The 14187-nt window shown below is 43.9% G+C and overlaps 1 protein-coding gene and 1 long non-coding RNA gene across 3 annotated transcripts in view; one reads left to right on the forward strand and one right to left on the reverse strand.

Moving 5' to 3' along the window:
• Nucleotides 1-28: 28 nt before the first annotated feature.
• On the forward strand, nucleotides 29-7699 carry LOC111834639 (uncharacterized). The gene is made up of 3 exons (XR_002836047.2): nucleotides 29-120; nucleotides 4441-7492; nucleotides 7568-7699. It is a non-coding gene; the product is annotated as an uncharacterized lncRNA (long non-coding RNA).
• The window catches only part of cd4-1 (CD4-1 molecule), a 23086-nt gene continuing 14964 nt past the window's right edge, over nucleotides 6066-14187 (reverse strand). For both annotated transcript variants that reach the window (XM_023794169.2, XM_072716392.1), the window contains exons 4-11: nucleotides 11686-11844; nucleotides 10828-10968; nucleotides 10180-10440; nucleotides 9550-9906; nucleotides 7516-7779; nucleotides 7279-7373; nucleotides 7076-7125; nucleotides 6066-6338 (exon numbers count right to left, since the gene is read on the reverse strand). In XM_023794169.2, coding sequence (XP_023649937.2) covers nucleotides 6308-6338; nucleotides 7076-7125; nucleotides 7279-7373; nucleotides 7516-7779; nucleotides 9550-9906; nucleotides 10180-10440; nucleotides 10828-10968; nucleotides 11686-11844 — 1358 coding nt within the window. In that variant the 3' untranslated portion in view covers nucleotides 6066-6307. The remainder of the gene's footprint in view (nucleotides 6339-7075; nucleotides 7126-7278; nucleotides 7374-7515; nucleotides 7780-9549; nucleotides 9907-10179; nucleotides 10441-10827; nucleotides 10969-11685; nucleotides 11845-14187) is intronic.

Below are 14187 nucleotides of genomic sequence, written 5' to 3' on the forward strand. Positions count from 1 at the left end.
TCCATTAGGGGACGCCAGGCTATGGAGAAATGTATGTGCAGAGGCGGAAACCACAGAATAAAACTGTGGTCAACCTGAACGCAATAGCCACGTCTCTGTCTGCTCATTTTCTCCAAATAGGTTAGTAAATGGCTCTGTCCCTAAATAATTGTAATTAAGTGCACGGGTGATACGTTTCAATTGGTGAATTAATGTATGTGCTGTGATGTAAATGTAATGTTAGACTGTGTTTTGCTAACATGCGCGAATCTCTAAAATGGCGTGAGTCGCGCCTTCATGGTGAATGCTTACTCTACAGCCGCGCGCCTCGGAGAGTTAGTAGCGTATGTGATGGCCGGTACACGTTTATGACTGTTTCAAGTCTGGTTGTTTCTTTTATTGTAATGTATAAAATAGTACCTTGGCGCTATGACATGTTAAAACCTGACATTTAATAGATAAGTGTTAAGAGTGTGAAAAACTTAATGCTGCGGCTAATGCTCAAAACAATCAATTGTTAAAAAGTTAATCAAATATGCTTAGATGGACTTGACTTAAAATGTAAACGGCTAACTGTGGCTGTGTGGTGTTTTGAGAGTGAAACATGGACTTTGAGTATTCTTCATATTAATTTATCTGTTGAAATAGACAGAATAAAACTGTGGTCAACCTGAACGCAATAGCCACGTCTCTGTCTGCTCATTTTCTCCAAATAGAGGTGACATCAGCCGGGGAGGGGCTACACATACTCTGCCCGTGTCATTTAGGGTTTCGTCTGGGTACATTGTCCCCCCCCCAGTCCAAAAACATGTTGCGGTTAATTGGAGTTACTAAATTGCCAGTAAGTGTGCATATGTGAGTGAATGGTGTGTTAGTGTGCACTGCCATGGGTTGGAGAACTTGGCGTCCCATCCTAGGTTGTTCCCTGCCTTTCTCCTGTAGCCTCCAGGATAGGCTCCGGACCCCCTGTGACACTGAACAGGACAAGCGGTTATAGGAAATGCGTGGATGGATGGATGGAAGTTTTAAATAGCAAATGTACTTGCACTCATCTGAGCATCTGTTGGCGTGTCAGTCTTAAAATGAGATGGAGTCTGGTGCAGTTTTGGAGCATTGCTATCTTGAGAGGGCATAAAACAAATGCAGTATCGACTAACAAAAACCTGGTCTAAAGTCAATGGTGCTTTATAAAAGGTGGATTATCAAGACAGTAACACACGCCTACATAGGTGCGTGCACAGGAACGCGTTGCTGTGCACAAACATGCAAAAAATGTAAAAATGAAAGGTTATAATATGAAAGTTCATTAATGTGTACGGCAAACTATTTTAAGAAATCAATGTCATAATGGTCTCAGGATCTTCAGCCAGTGGAGCTGCATTACATTTACGGTTCATTTATTGTATGGCTTTGTGGCAGATGTTAACTGTAAAATAATTAGACATTTTGTAAAATATTACCGGCATCGGTGAGCCAAGTGCCAACCAGTCAGTTTGCGTATTTCCCAGCACACCACGCTGCTCATGTAATTAGCCTGTGTCTGTGTCATGTATGTAGTTAATGTGCTTTGTTCCATATGTCATGTGTCCCTGTACTGTTTAGTTTCGTGCTCGATCCCCACGTGTTTAACTGCGTGTAGACTACCCACCATGTGTAGTTCCCACTGTTTGGGCAGTCACCTCCCCTCTGCTTCTCACTGCTATCCTCGTGGAGGTATTCTCATTCTCGCATACAGTGCTGCAGTTTTCAGTATTGTTATGTATGACTAAAAAGCAAGCAGTATCACCTTAGAGCTTTCTCACTGTATTATGTCTGAGTCTGGTAGATACCACAATGATGCCAGAATTAGGATTTGAAGGATGATCCAACTTTCTCTCAACCTTGGGCGTCCACCTTAGCCTGGTATTGCTTTTTGGCACCTGGAGGTGGTAGAGAGGGGAGTGGCTTGGAGTCCTTAGCCACTGGCATCAGTCTGTCAGACATATCCTGACTTCCCTTTGGTACTGCAGGCCTTCCTCTCGGCTATCCTACCAGACCACCTACAACAGCAAGTGCAGCTGTTAGTATGGGCTAGCTTAAAGCAGGCACTTAAAGAGGCGGAGAGGATGGAGGTGATCTTTAGTGCATCACCTCTTGAAGATGCTGTAGTGCACTCAGCGGCTCTGCAGGATAGCGACCATCGCCCCAGCAATGCATAGATCATCTGAGGGCCACTGGACTTGCTCCTTCCCCGAGCCTGCTAGGTCATTGAGAAATGACAGGAATGACACAGTGAGGGAGGCATCGCCCCAACCCCCTCAGAACCCTTCAGGTCAGTGGCTCCACCCCAAAAATCTACCCGTCGGATGGCTTGGCAACCTGAGAAGCCTCTTCCAGCCCTGTAACATCAATGGGGTGGCCTTCTGTGCCCAAATAGACAGTGGCTCCACGATCTCCACAGTGAGGGCAGGCCTTCTGCCAAGGACAGAGGGGCCCACTCTCTTGAACTGGAGAACTGCCACCGCCCAGCTGCACTCAGTGATGGGGGAGACTATCCCTGTGCAAGGTCGTTGCAAACTCCAGATCGAGCTGGGATGCAAGCTTGCCTCCCACAAGTTCTGGCTTGCCCTGGCTCTGAATCCTGTGACAGCCCTTCTCCAAGCCCCAGTCACCCAGGAAGTGACAGTGGAGGTGATCAAGTCCCTGTACCAATGGAGTAGTGAGGGTCTCGACAAGCGGGAGAGGGATCAGCTGCAATCACTGCTGGAGGAGTATGCTGACATCTTCAATGCCCATGATGAAGACTGCACCCTGCCCTGTATTGACGATACCCTTGATACCTTAGCCAACTTGCGGTGGTGCAGTTTGCTGGATCTCTGCATCAGCTACTAGTAGGTGGAGTTGTCCTTGGAGGTCTATGAGAAGACAGCCTTCAGCCTGGGGTGGGACAGGTTCTCCCTTTTGGGCTCTGTAACACCCCTGTGTTGGAGTGGATGCTTGAGGGGATACCAGAGAGCCGCTGCATCATCTACTTGGATGGCGTGCTCGTCCACACCCCCAACTTCGGCGACACAGCAGCCAAATTGCGGCAAGTGTTCAGGTCCATCTGGCAGGCGAATTTGCGGTACAGTCCCACCAAGTGCCGCCTCCTGCTCCAGTCTGTCAGTAGGGCCATGTTGTCGGTGAGAGAGGCTTGGCAATGGACCAGACAAGGTGAGGGCAGTGGAGACCTAGCTAATTTTGCACTCTGTTGAGGAGCTGCTGAGCTTTTGGGGCCTGGCCTCCTAATACAGAAGGTTAATCTGGGCCTTCACCGACATCACTGCCCCTCTGCACCAGTAGGAAGGAAGTTGCCTTCCAGGGAGGTCCCAATGAGTAGGCAGCCTTTGACTGATTGCAGACTGCGCCTGTCTCTGCTCCAGTCCTGGCATGCCCTCCCCGGTTCAAGCCATATGTCTATGGCAACCAGTTCCTCCTCAGAACTGACCATGCCTCACTCACCTGGCTCATGAGCTTCAAGGAGCCTGAGGGGCAGGTGGCAAGATGGCTGGAGAAACAGAGCTTCAGGTCCAGCACTGGCAGGGCTGGCTGCATGGTAATGCAGATGCTCTGTCATAGTGTCCCTGCAGAGGCGGCTGTGGGCACTGTGGGTGGCTAGAGGTGAGGCAGCTGATGGGGTCTGGACCAGGGGAGACCTTGGGAGCAGTGGAGACTCCTGGACCAGCACTGGTAAGCACCCTGATGCCAGACCAACCGACAGATGCCAACATAGACCCAGGGGCAGCTCAGTGGGGAGTGGTGCTGGAGGAGGTGAGGAGTGTGGCGTCTGACCAAACCGTTGCAGCCTGAGGGGCACCTGGCCTTCCACCAGAAGGAGCTAATGGAGGCACAGGCTAAGAATCTGATCCTGGCCTGTCTGCTGGGCTGACTCCAGCGAGGTGGGAAACCGGAGTGGTCAGAGCTGAGATCCCTCAGCACAGCCATGAGAGCATACTGCTCCCAATAAGACAACCTGGCCCTCCATGATAGGCTGTTGTATTGACACTGGCAGGGCCCTGTGCTGGAGCAGGTTGTGTAGCAACTACTGGTCCCTGAGTTGCTCAGGGAGGCAGTGCTGTGGAGAGTGCATGGGCCCCAGGGTGGGGTAATTCGGCATCACTAAAACCCTGCACAGGCTGGTGCAGTGGTTCCACTGGTTAGGCTACCACCTGGACATGAGGCTACATGTCCACTGCTACGACACCTGCACAATGCGCAAGGGCCCCCATGACCACTCCCAGGCACATCTCTAGTCTATGCAGTCCAGCAGACCCATTGAGTATGTCACCATGGACTTCCTGGACCACTTTTCTACCACTGACTCTGGCAACCAGTATGTCCTTGTGGTAATGGACTACTTTACAAGTGGCCAGAGGCGTATGTGTTGCCATAAGACAGTTCCACGGTAACTGCCACCAAGCTGATGGATGACTTCTTTTCCAGGTTCGGGCCCCAGAAGAGATCCATAGCGACAAGGTCACAATTTTGAGTCTGCTGTCATGGTGGAAGTCTGCCGGCTGCTGGGTGTGCACAAGACTCACACTACCCCACTGCACCAGGATGGGATGCCTGGATGGCTGACCCTTGAGGAGTGGGTTGTGTCGTGTTGGTGAGCCAAGCGGCGACCATTTGCAATCTGCATATTTATCAGTGCAACACACTGCTTGTGTAAATACCCCCTGTCTATGTCATGTATGTAGTTCATGTGCCTTGTTCTGTGTGTCATGGGTCCCTGTACTTGTGTTCTGTTTAGTTTTATGCTCGATCCCCACGTGCTTAACTGCATGTAGATTACCTACCATGTGCAATTCCCACTGTTTGTGCAATGACCTCCCCTCTGTTTCCCAGTTGGAAGGTAACCTTACAGAGGTACTGTAATTCTCGCATGCTTTATGTGTGAGTGAGTTTTGTTTGTGCCTACGCAGTTTTGAATCCTGTTAGACTACCAAAAAACAAGCACTTCATGTCAGCTCATCATTGCATCATGTCTGGGTCTGGCAGATACCACAATATTTTGCTGTGCTGCCAGATACAAAAGAAAATACTTTTCATTTGACTGCTTATTTTCAGGTGAAGAGTAAAGATAAACCTGTAGCCTCAACAAATGAGCTTTGTTCAACATTTAACAGTTAAAACAGGCTACGTTTTTCACATAATAGTAGACTGTTCATACATTTAGGCATATTTCACCTGCAACAATGTTTGCAATAACAGGTCATAGATTTGCACAAACAAAATTAACACATTGTGTGCTGGTTTACCTGATGTTGTGCGTCAATTAATATACCACACATCCATCTACATACCTGGCTTATTACTACTATTTGCTTCTATTACCCATTGTACTTCCTGACTCACAAGTTCCATTTAATACATTCTGCCTTAAAGTCATCCCATCTGGAGCCAGGTTCTTTGACCGGAGACTTGTCCATCTCTGCCAGCGTTAAACTCTCACGTCTGTGTAGCAGTGCTACCCTAACCCAACATGGTTCATTTTCTCATTATCTGCAGGAAATTCAGGTTTTACCATGAAGAATAGAAGGATTTAAATGTGGAATTCATTTCTGAAGGCTCTGTGTTTGTAAGTTAAGATGCTACTTATAAAATACAAGAGTTGGACTAACTGTGTGATGTTGATCAACTTCTTCGGTGGTGACTGCAAGTTCAGTAAGCTTTCTATGAAATTATCTGACCTCTCAAATAACATGCGAGTGATTCCCAAGTTATGAAATGGGAGATAGACTCAGTTTGGTTAAACAGACAAAAATCACTATCAGCAGTTGTAATGTATTCACAGAATTTACCATATGCAAGGAGAGGAGAATTAAACTTCAAGTGCTCAGCTGGTAGCATCAGAGATCAGAAAAGTGGAAAAGTCGGAGGAGCTTATACAGGTGTTTACAGGGCCATCCTTAAAAAAAATTCAGTTCTGGAGTTTGAGTTATAAATCTTGGAAAAGAGAGAATTTTTTTAGTTAAGGGGATGCTTTTAAAAATATTTTTCACAAGTGAGTATTCCTAATTTTTGGACATATTGATAAATAAGGATAACAGGCCTCTAGTGAAGTATTTTTGGTAAAATTTTACTCACAATAACAGAGAAAAATACAAAAAAAAACCCAAATTAATTATTTATACATATACATATATTTCCAATGCATGAAAAGTTGCTGGGTGCTTATAAAATCCATCAATCTCTTATGCAGAAAGGGATGTGGTATTTATCCAAGTTACATATAAACATATATACAAGTTATCATGAAATAAAAACGTGTCAGAATGTAGTACTGCTTTCCAGGTTTCATCGTTGCTCAGGTCTTATAAAATCCCTTCACCTGGGGACTGGAATGGAAGGGGTAGAAAATTAGGAGCAGGTACATGTGAGAAGAGTATTTAAGGTACAAGAATGTTCTGCAGCCACTGTCAGCAATGAAAAAAGCAAAATGTGAGGGGAAACCACAAGAGAATGAAGAATAACAACCGATAACACATGGAGTGTAACTTTCACCATCTTGCAACCACCTTCCCAAGAAGGTCAGGGCATAAGGCGCAAGACGGCCTGGGTACGGCGACACGCCTCAGGCACTCACTATCGACAATCTACAGTCACCAAGTCGTCTCATTGTGTGTTATTGGGCTGTGGGGGGGAGAACATGCAAACCCCAAACAGGAAGTCGGAAGTGGGATTCAAATCCTTAACCCTACAAGCGTGAGGCCGCTTAACCTGTGCAATATATATTATTTAAACACGTATACCTTCTGAACACATACTCAAGGGGGCAGTTTGTGGCTCAGCAAGGTAGGGTGCTGTGCCTGGGGTTGGAAGGTTGCTGGTTCAAATCCCAGGGCCAGCAGAATGATTTTATCATTCAAGGCCCTTAACTCCAACTGCACCAAGGACTGTCTGACCTTGCTTTCTCAACTGTATGTTGTTTTGGAAAAGAAATGTCTGCTAATAAATTAATGTAAGCTCTATCAGTTAAAAATATTTTTAAGGCGAAAGTTCTGAGATGATAGTAAAGACAGGATTTACAGTATAGCACACAAAGGGGGGGGGGGTGGGGGGGGGGGTTACTGACTTTTTGCAGCGGCAGTACTTCTTCTTGGGTCTCCTCCTGCAATGGACCCTCTGGATCACAGCAGAAGGACAGAAACATGGGTAAGCAAACAGCAGGTGTGTCATGACCACTGCACATGGTGGATAAGATGCCCCCCCGCCCCCGTATGAGACTCCTGGTCCCACTCTGTCACCAGCAAGGGACCCATTGCCAGGGGGGTGTACCTGTCTCAGCTTCAGAATGGCCATGATGATGAAGATGATGAGGATGCCTGCTCCGCAGAGGGACAGGCACAGAACCACGTTCACAGGGCGGCTCTCTGCAAGGCAGAAGGAATCTGAATCACTGTGCGGCCCCAACGCCCTCCATCCGCCGTCCCTCCTGCCTCAGGCCCCCCACTCTCCCAATAACCCCGTAGCTCTCATCCGTCAGCCCCAGGTATCCTGTGCCTCTCTGCTTACCGATTTTCAGATTCAATTCTGCCCAGACTAGTATTGTTTTCTTCTCCTTCAGATTGCACCTCCACCTCCCTTTGTCTTTCTCTGTTGCCTGGGGGATGGACAGCACAGCCGGGGAGGGGTCTGGCAGGGTATCCTTTATTGATGATTTCTCCGGCACTATCCAATTGATGGTCAAGTCAGAGCTCATTTCAGTGTCAACCAGAGAGCAGCTGATGTTGAACGGATCACCAATGTAATATATGGGGGAGTCAGGAGATGAATGAACTAAAGAAAGAATGCAGAAATTAAGGGTGATGGAGAAGACAAACATGCTTCTGGAATGCGCCTACAGAGAACACGAGTGACATGGTCACAAAAGTGAGTAAGCTACGCAATGGAGGGAGTAAAAGAAAAATGATGATGTAACTTTGGATTTATCTGTTTTTCTTATCCAGTAAAAGTATACTAGCTACAAATGAGAAGGATCCAGAATTCTTAGGACAGAATCAGCTTGGAATTTTAAGGGATGCAAATAAACAATAAATCTTTAATTCATGTTAAACAATTGTCACGCTAATTTTGCCTTATTTTTCTTATGGCTTCTAAATTGTTATATTTTATATTTAGTTTAGGGGTGCACCGATCGATCGGCGCACCGATCGATCGGCCTCGATCACGTTAATTTGAGGGGATCAGAAATCGACCATATCCCCATGAGATCCACCGATCTTAGTTATATGCTTTTAACTCTTTGTGGTCGAGTATGTCGTCGACGACATCGCGTACTTTTCGCGTCTATTTCAGTTTATAAATATCTTGCTGAAAACTTAATGTATAATCATGAAAAAAACGCTGGCTAAATCCGTAATCTGTCTTCTTTTCAAAACGTCCATTGTCGGAAGTATTAAAGTTTTAAAAATTAGGTTAAATCGGCAAAAAAGTAAACCATGTCATCTTACTTTGTTTTACCTACATCGGGGGCGTGTAGTACCGCTCTCACCCGAAGATCGCTATTCACATTCTAAATAGCCGCATTAGCGCGTATTCAAATCGCATTCGCATGGTAATTTGATTAACAGCGCAACGGTGAAACGCGATCCAGATACATCCCCTTCAGCGCCATAAAAGGGAGTTGGGGACGTGGCCAGGTGACAATGGCTCATTCATACACATGAAAGTTGCTACATATTCGATGAAAGGAGCCAGAAATAGTTACATGAGTTAGGTTTTTCTTATTTATTTATCCAAATTAATGTTGCATCTACACCATTTAGTCATCTTCATGTAGCCAAGACTTTGGTGATCAGATATCTGGGATCAAAACAAACTGCCAGCATTGCTTACTATGTACTTTTATAATGTTTCTGCAAGTGTTCCAAACTGCATTTTGCAATGTCTATACTTTGATGTCAAATTTCAAACTTAACAAAAATCTGACATATTTACAATATATATTAAAATAAAGATGAGTGTAATGGCAAAACAAATATATAAGAAATAATTTATTTGCCATGAATTAAGTGTGATGAAATGTGTGATCATGCCCCAGTCAGTGAAAGTGTGTTTCCTACCCCTAGGCCCCAGAGGGTTAAATCAGCCTTTTCTCCCATTCCCGAGAGAGGTGCAGTGCAGGCTGCCTCCCTCCCTATTTTTTGGACAAGTGTGTCATAACAGCTATATATATATTTTTTTTTTTTACAAAATTAGAGAAATTAAAGTCTGGAAGAAAAAATATGATTTTGTAGTTCAAACAGCAATGCTCATTTATATGTTCGTTTATATTTGAGGACACTACCTCATGTTTTGTGAGTATTCATATCAATTTACTCACTTCAATGTTTCCATTTTTATTAACTGTCTTTTAGTTATGAAAGAAACAAGATCGGCAAAAAAAAATCGAGATCGGCAGGTAAGGTTGCCTAAGGATCGGTGATCGTTGATCGGCCAGAAAACTGCAATCGGTGCACCCCTAATTTAGTTATGTTATATTCAGTTATTAATTGATTGAAGTGTTTAATTTCATGGGATGGGCGGGGCAGTGTCACAGCGGCTCACCTCTGAGCATGTTCACCTCGACTTCTCTTCTTATCGTGATGTCTCTAAGGGTTAGCTCGAAGCGGTAAGTCCCCACGTCTGCCTCCAGGACAGATGCAATATTCAAGGACAGGTTGTTTTTAAGCGGCCCAGTGTTCTGTATCCAATTTGAGTGACTGGTGACGACCTCCCACTGATGCTGGTCGGTAAATGAGGCGACCTTCTGGAAGTCCTTGTTGCCCACGTGAGGTTTAAAGGTCCAGCTACCTGTAATTGGCTTCAAACCTGAAAGTGCAGAGAGTTCCACACTGGTGATGTAACAGGGGATGTGAGGACTTGAGCCGTTGGTGGTGTATAATGCTTTGGAACAGTTGAGGTCTGAAGCAGAGGAAGGAAACAGGAAAAAATAAAATTAATAATGACATCAGAAAAAAAGTATCATGATCATCCATCCATCCATCCATCCATCCAGCTCTCTTCCATAGCTGTTTATCCAGTACTGGGTCATAGGGAACCTGAGGCCTGTAGCCTTAATGAGCAAAATCTTGTCCATTGAGACCAAGAGCCAAAGAGAAGCCCTGTAGATAGGCCCCCAGGAAACAATGAGTACTCTTCTACAGGGAGTCAGGCCAGAGATCTGTTTGCACTCACCCACCACGGTGATGGAGAATTTGATGAAGAATTCATTGGGGGATTTGCCATCAGACCTTTGTCCTTTGGGCGTGACGACACAAATCCAGGTGCCATGCTCCTCCACTGTGATCCCCTTAATTGTCAGATGTTTCTCATTGCTGTTCACACTATTCTGAGGGGACCTCCACTGAAAGTCCAGACCTTGATCAAAGTTCTCTACCTCACAAACCAAAGACAAGTCCTGGGAGGCCACAACCAGTGGGGCAAGGGAAGATGTGACTAGTTAAGGGAGACAGCAGGATGGGAAGGTGAAGAACGAGGCAAAATTAAGGTAAGGGTATAAGAAAAAGGTTAATATACATAACCCATGTGATTTCCCAGGAAAACCTGTTACTCCCAGCTCAGGAATTCCCAGCATACATTTTCAATGTATAATAAATAAGAATTATTACAATGAAGGGCAGTGTTTCTCATGCATAATTAAATGACACATAATTCTTTTGGAGAACCAGAGACTCCGCTGCTAAAATTAGTCTGCCCGGGGTAATTCAGTACACACAGCAGCACCCAAGAAACTGGACACACCTTCTCGCTGAGAACAGCTTCCCCCGCCACCCCCCTCCCCCCCGGTCATTCTGGCTTTCTCGTTGTATCGTCCCCATTTACCTTTGGCCCTGTAAAGTCTGTATAAGGTCTTCATCTGCCCCACTTCACACATATAGTAACCAAAATCGTTACTATTCAAGCTGCTGATGATAAGGGAAATGTTGCTTGTGGACAAAGACACGCGGCCCTTCATATCTGGACCTGCAGGAGATGAAAATTCAAGTTGAATGCATACCAGTAAGGCTGAGCATATACACACTTTAATGTTTTTACAATTACGAAGGGCAGAGAGTAAGGGTCATGGAGAAGACAAACATGCTTCTGGAATGCGCCTACAGAGACAGTAAAACAAAATGGCAAGAAAAAAAAAGTTCCCTGTTGTGAATAGACAGATGATTAATCTGGTCTTTGTTGGAATCTTCCACATTAACACAATAAATCTAAAGCTCTTGTTAGCAAAGTTTACAAAAAAAGAAAAGAACAAATAAAATGTGTCATAACTAGTGTTTGTTTTGGGGGCAAAAGGCAGCACTCACCTGTGTTTCAGGAATCAATATCCTGATAATACTACAAATATTGCATTTCCCCACACATACTGATAAAAATGTGCAGAACACAGACACAAACAAGCAGATACACGGACACCTGCTTGTACACAGAGACACAGGCATAAGCGCCCATAAATTCACATGGTTTGTACCACACATACCTGCACATGTCCAGATCATATTGGCCCCAACTCAGATCAATCCAATTATGATTCAAATTTTGGAATCACCCTAAACCCCCCTTTATCATGCCCCTGTGTCTAGGTACACAAAGGCATATAAACACCTACACTCACTCACAAAGAGAATCATACACACTGACATACAAACGTACGTTTACATGCTCAGAGGCTTTGCCCTACTCTCTCACCGTATGTTTGAGTCCCCCTTTGTATTATTATCACGGCTTGGTGTATGCTGTCTTTACTTCTTCCAAACCTCCAAGATACATCTTTCGCTTTATCTGCCCTGGGTAAAACGACTTGGTGTCCTTCTTGTCCGATCACCACCACCTCCTCCTGCTGACTCCCTGGCAAAACACATTATAATGCTGCATCAGCAAAGCAAGAATTTTTAAAGAAGCTGCCAGCTAAACATATCTGTCCTTAATTTCCCCATGAGAGCATTGCTTTAGTTTTAACCATATTTTTATTTTAAAACACTGGACATAATAGGGCGCAATGGTTAGTGCTGTTGCTTCACGCCTCTAGGACGAGGGTTTGAGTCTCCACCATGGCTCCATGTGTGTGGATTTTGCTTGTTCTCCCCATGTTGTCCTGGGGTTTCCTGCAGGTACTGCAGTTTCCCCCCACAGTCCAAAAACATGCTGAGGTTAATTGGAGCTGCTAAATTCCCCACAGGTCTGTAAGTGAATAGTGTGAGTGTGCCCTGTGGTGGGTTGGTGCCCCATCCTGGGTTGTTCCCTGCCTTGCGGCCAAGGTCTCTGGGATAGGCTCTGGACCCCCCGCGACCCTGAATAGGACAAGTGCTACAGAAAATGGATGAGAGGACGTAAAGGAATATAATGAAGAACAATAAACAGCTTTACAGAAAATGATTTTCACTCAGAGTGCTTTCAGAAAATGGATGGACGGATGGAGCAGAAAATATGCATAGAAACTAATTACATACACAGTGGTCGAATCGTGGTAAACGATCGTGGTAAACGATTCCACTAAAAACTTTACAGTTTAATAATTTTTTTTACTTTCAACATATATTTTGCTTTCAACTCAATATTTTGTACGGAGCCCCTAAGGTGAAAAGGGAGCAGGAAAAAAAACGGCAGAAGAAAAAAAAATGTCATGTTTTGCGTTATAACCCAAAACTTTTGCGATATAACCCAAAACCTTTGCGATATAACCCAAAACTTTTCCGTAGTAATGCAACAATAAAATCAGGTGACTAGCGTACTTTTGGTCATTCAAGTGCAACTTCCAAAGCCGCTGTTTTCATGATGTGGTTGATCCCCGCTTCGCTTATTAATCTAATTTAACGGTTAAAAAAAAACTTGAGTTCAGTGTGGTAAGATTTGATTGTTTAATTCATAATTAGTAATTTGTAAAGCAAGCCTTGGTAAAGTACGTTTCAGTAACATTGCTAATTAATGCTAATCTGTTGAGGTTGATTTAAGCCTAAAGAATTGTTCGTTTTTTGTTGTTGTTTCATGTTTATAATAAATTAATATAATTAATATAAATCAAACGCACATCCTCTTTTCTCACATGAAGTCCATTTATTCTGCATTTTGCATACATCCATCGATAACCATGAAGCTGCCCAGAGCGCAAAAGCTGCTCGCGAATAAAGTTAATTACATCACCCAAGTAGTTTTTCCGTTGGAATAATCCCCTTTCACATAAAATCCTCTTAATCTGCCTCAGACTAATGTGAACATCATGCCTATAGATCCGAGAACAAACTGAATGTCCATTTACAGTGGTATGAAAAAGTTTGGGCACCCATGATAATTTTGTGTTCCAATAATTAGGGCTAAAGGTATTCAAATCAATGAAATGACAAGGGTGCCCAAATTTATACACCTGTCTAATTTTGTTTAAATAATTATTGCACACTTTCTGTAAATCCTATAAACTTCATTTCACTTCTCAAATATCACTTTGTCTGCTATATGATATATTTAACTGAAATTGCTGATCCAAACAACCAGTGATTCATAAAGGAAAAGCATGAAAATGATCAGGGGTGCCCAAACTTTTTCATACCACTGTATTGTAGACCAAGATCAAAGTAAAATTCGATTAAACGCTATATGTTTTCCTATCCATTATGTTTACACTGACTACTCATATTTCCAGTTCCAATTAGTCACAACAGTTTTGTCTTATGTTGCAAAAGTTTTGAGTTATAACGCAAAGGTTTTGGGTTATATCGCAAAAGTTTTGGGTTATATCGCAAAGGTTTTGGGTTATAACGCAATGGTTTTGTGTTATAAAGCAAAGGTTTTGGGTTATATCGCAAAAGTTTTGGGTTATATCGCAAAAGTTTTGGGTTATAACGCAACGGTTTTGGGTTATAACACAAAACATGACTTCTTTTTTTTTTCTCTTTTGCCGTTTTTTTCTGCTCCTTTGTCACCTTAGGGGCTCCGTACGTTTCCGCCACCGGAGAAAAAAATAATATAAAATTAAGAAGTCGAAATTTCGACTTAGTATCTCGAAATAACGAGATAACTATAAGTCGAAATTTCGACTTAAATTTTATATTATTTTTTTCTTAGGTGACGGAAACGGGCTTCCATAGCTAGGACCAGCCCTGTAAGTAAAATAACCGTAGTGAAGTTAGCCTCATTTTCTACATTCAGTTTTGCAGTGTTAATATCAGCTTTGGACAGAAGCTAGTTAGGCAGTAT

This window comes from Paramormyrops kingsleyae, chromosome 9 (genome assembly GCF_048594095.1).
Source record: "Paramormyrops kingsleyae isolate MSU_618 chromosome 9, PKINGS_0.4, whole genome shotgun sequence".
NCBI classification, from domain to species: Eukaryota; Metazoa; Chordata; class Actinopteri; order Osteoglossiformes; family Mormyridae; genus Paramormyrops; species Paramormyrops kingsleyae.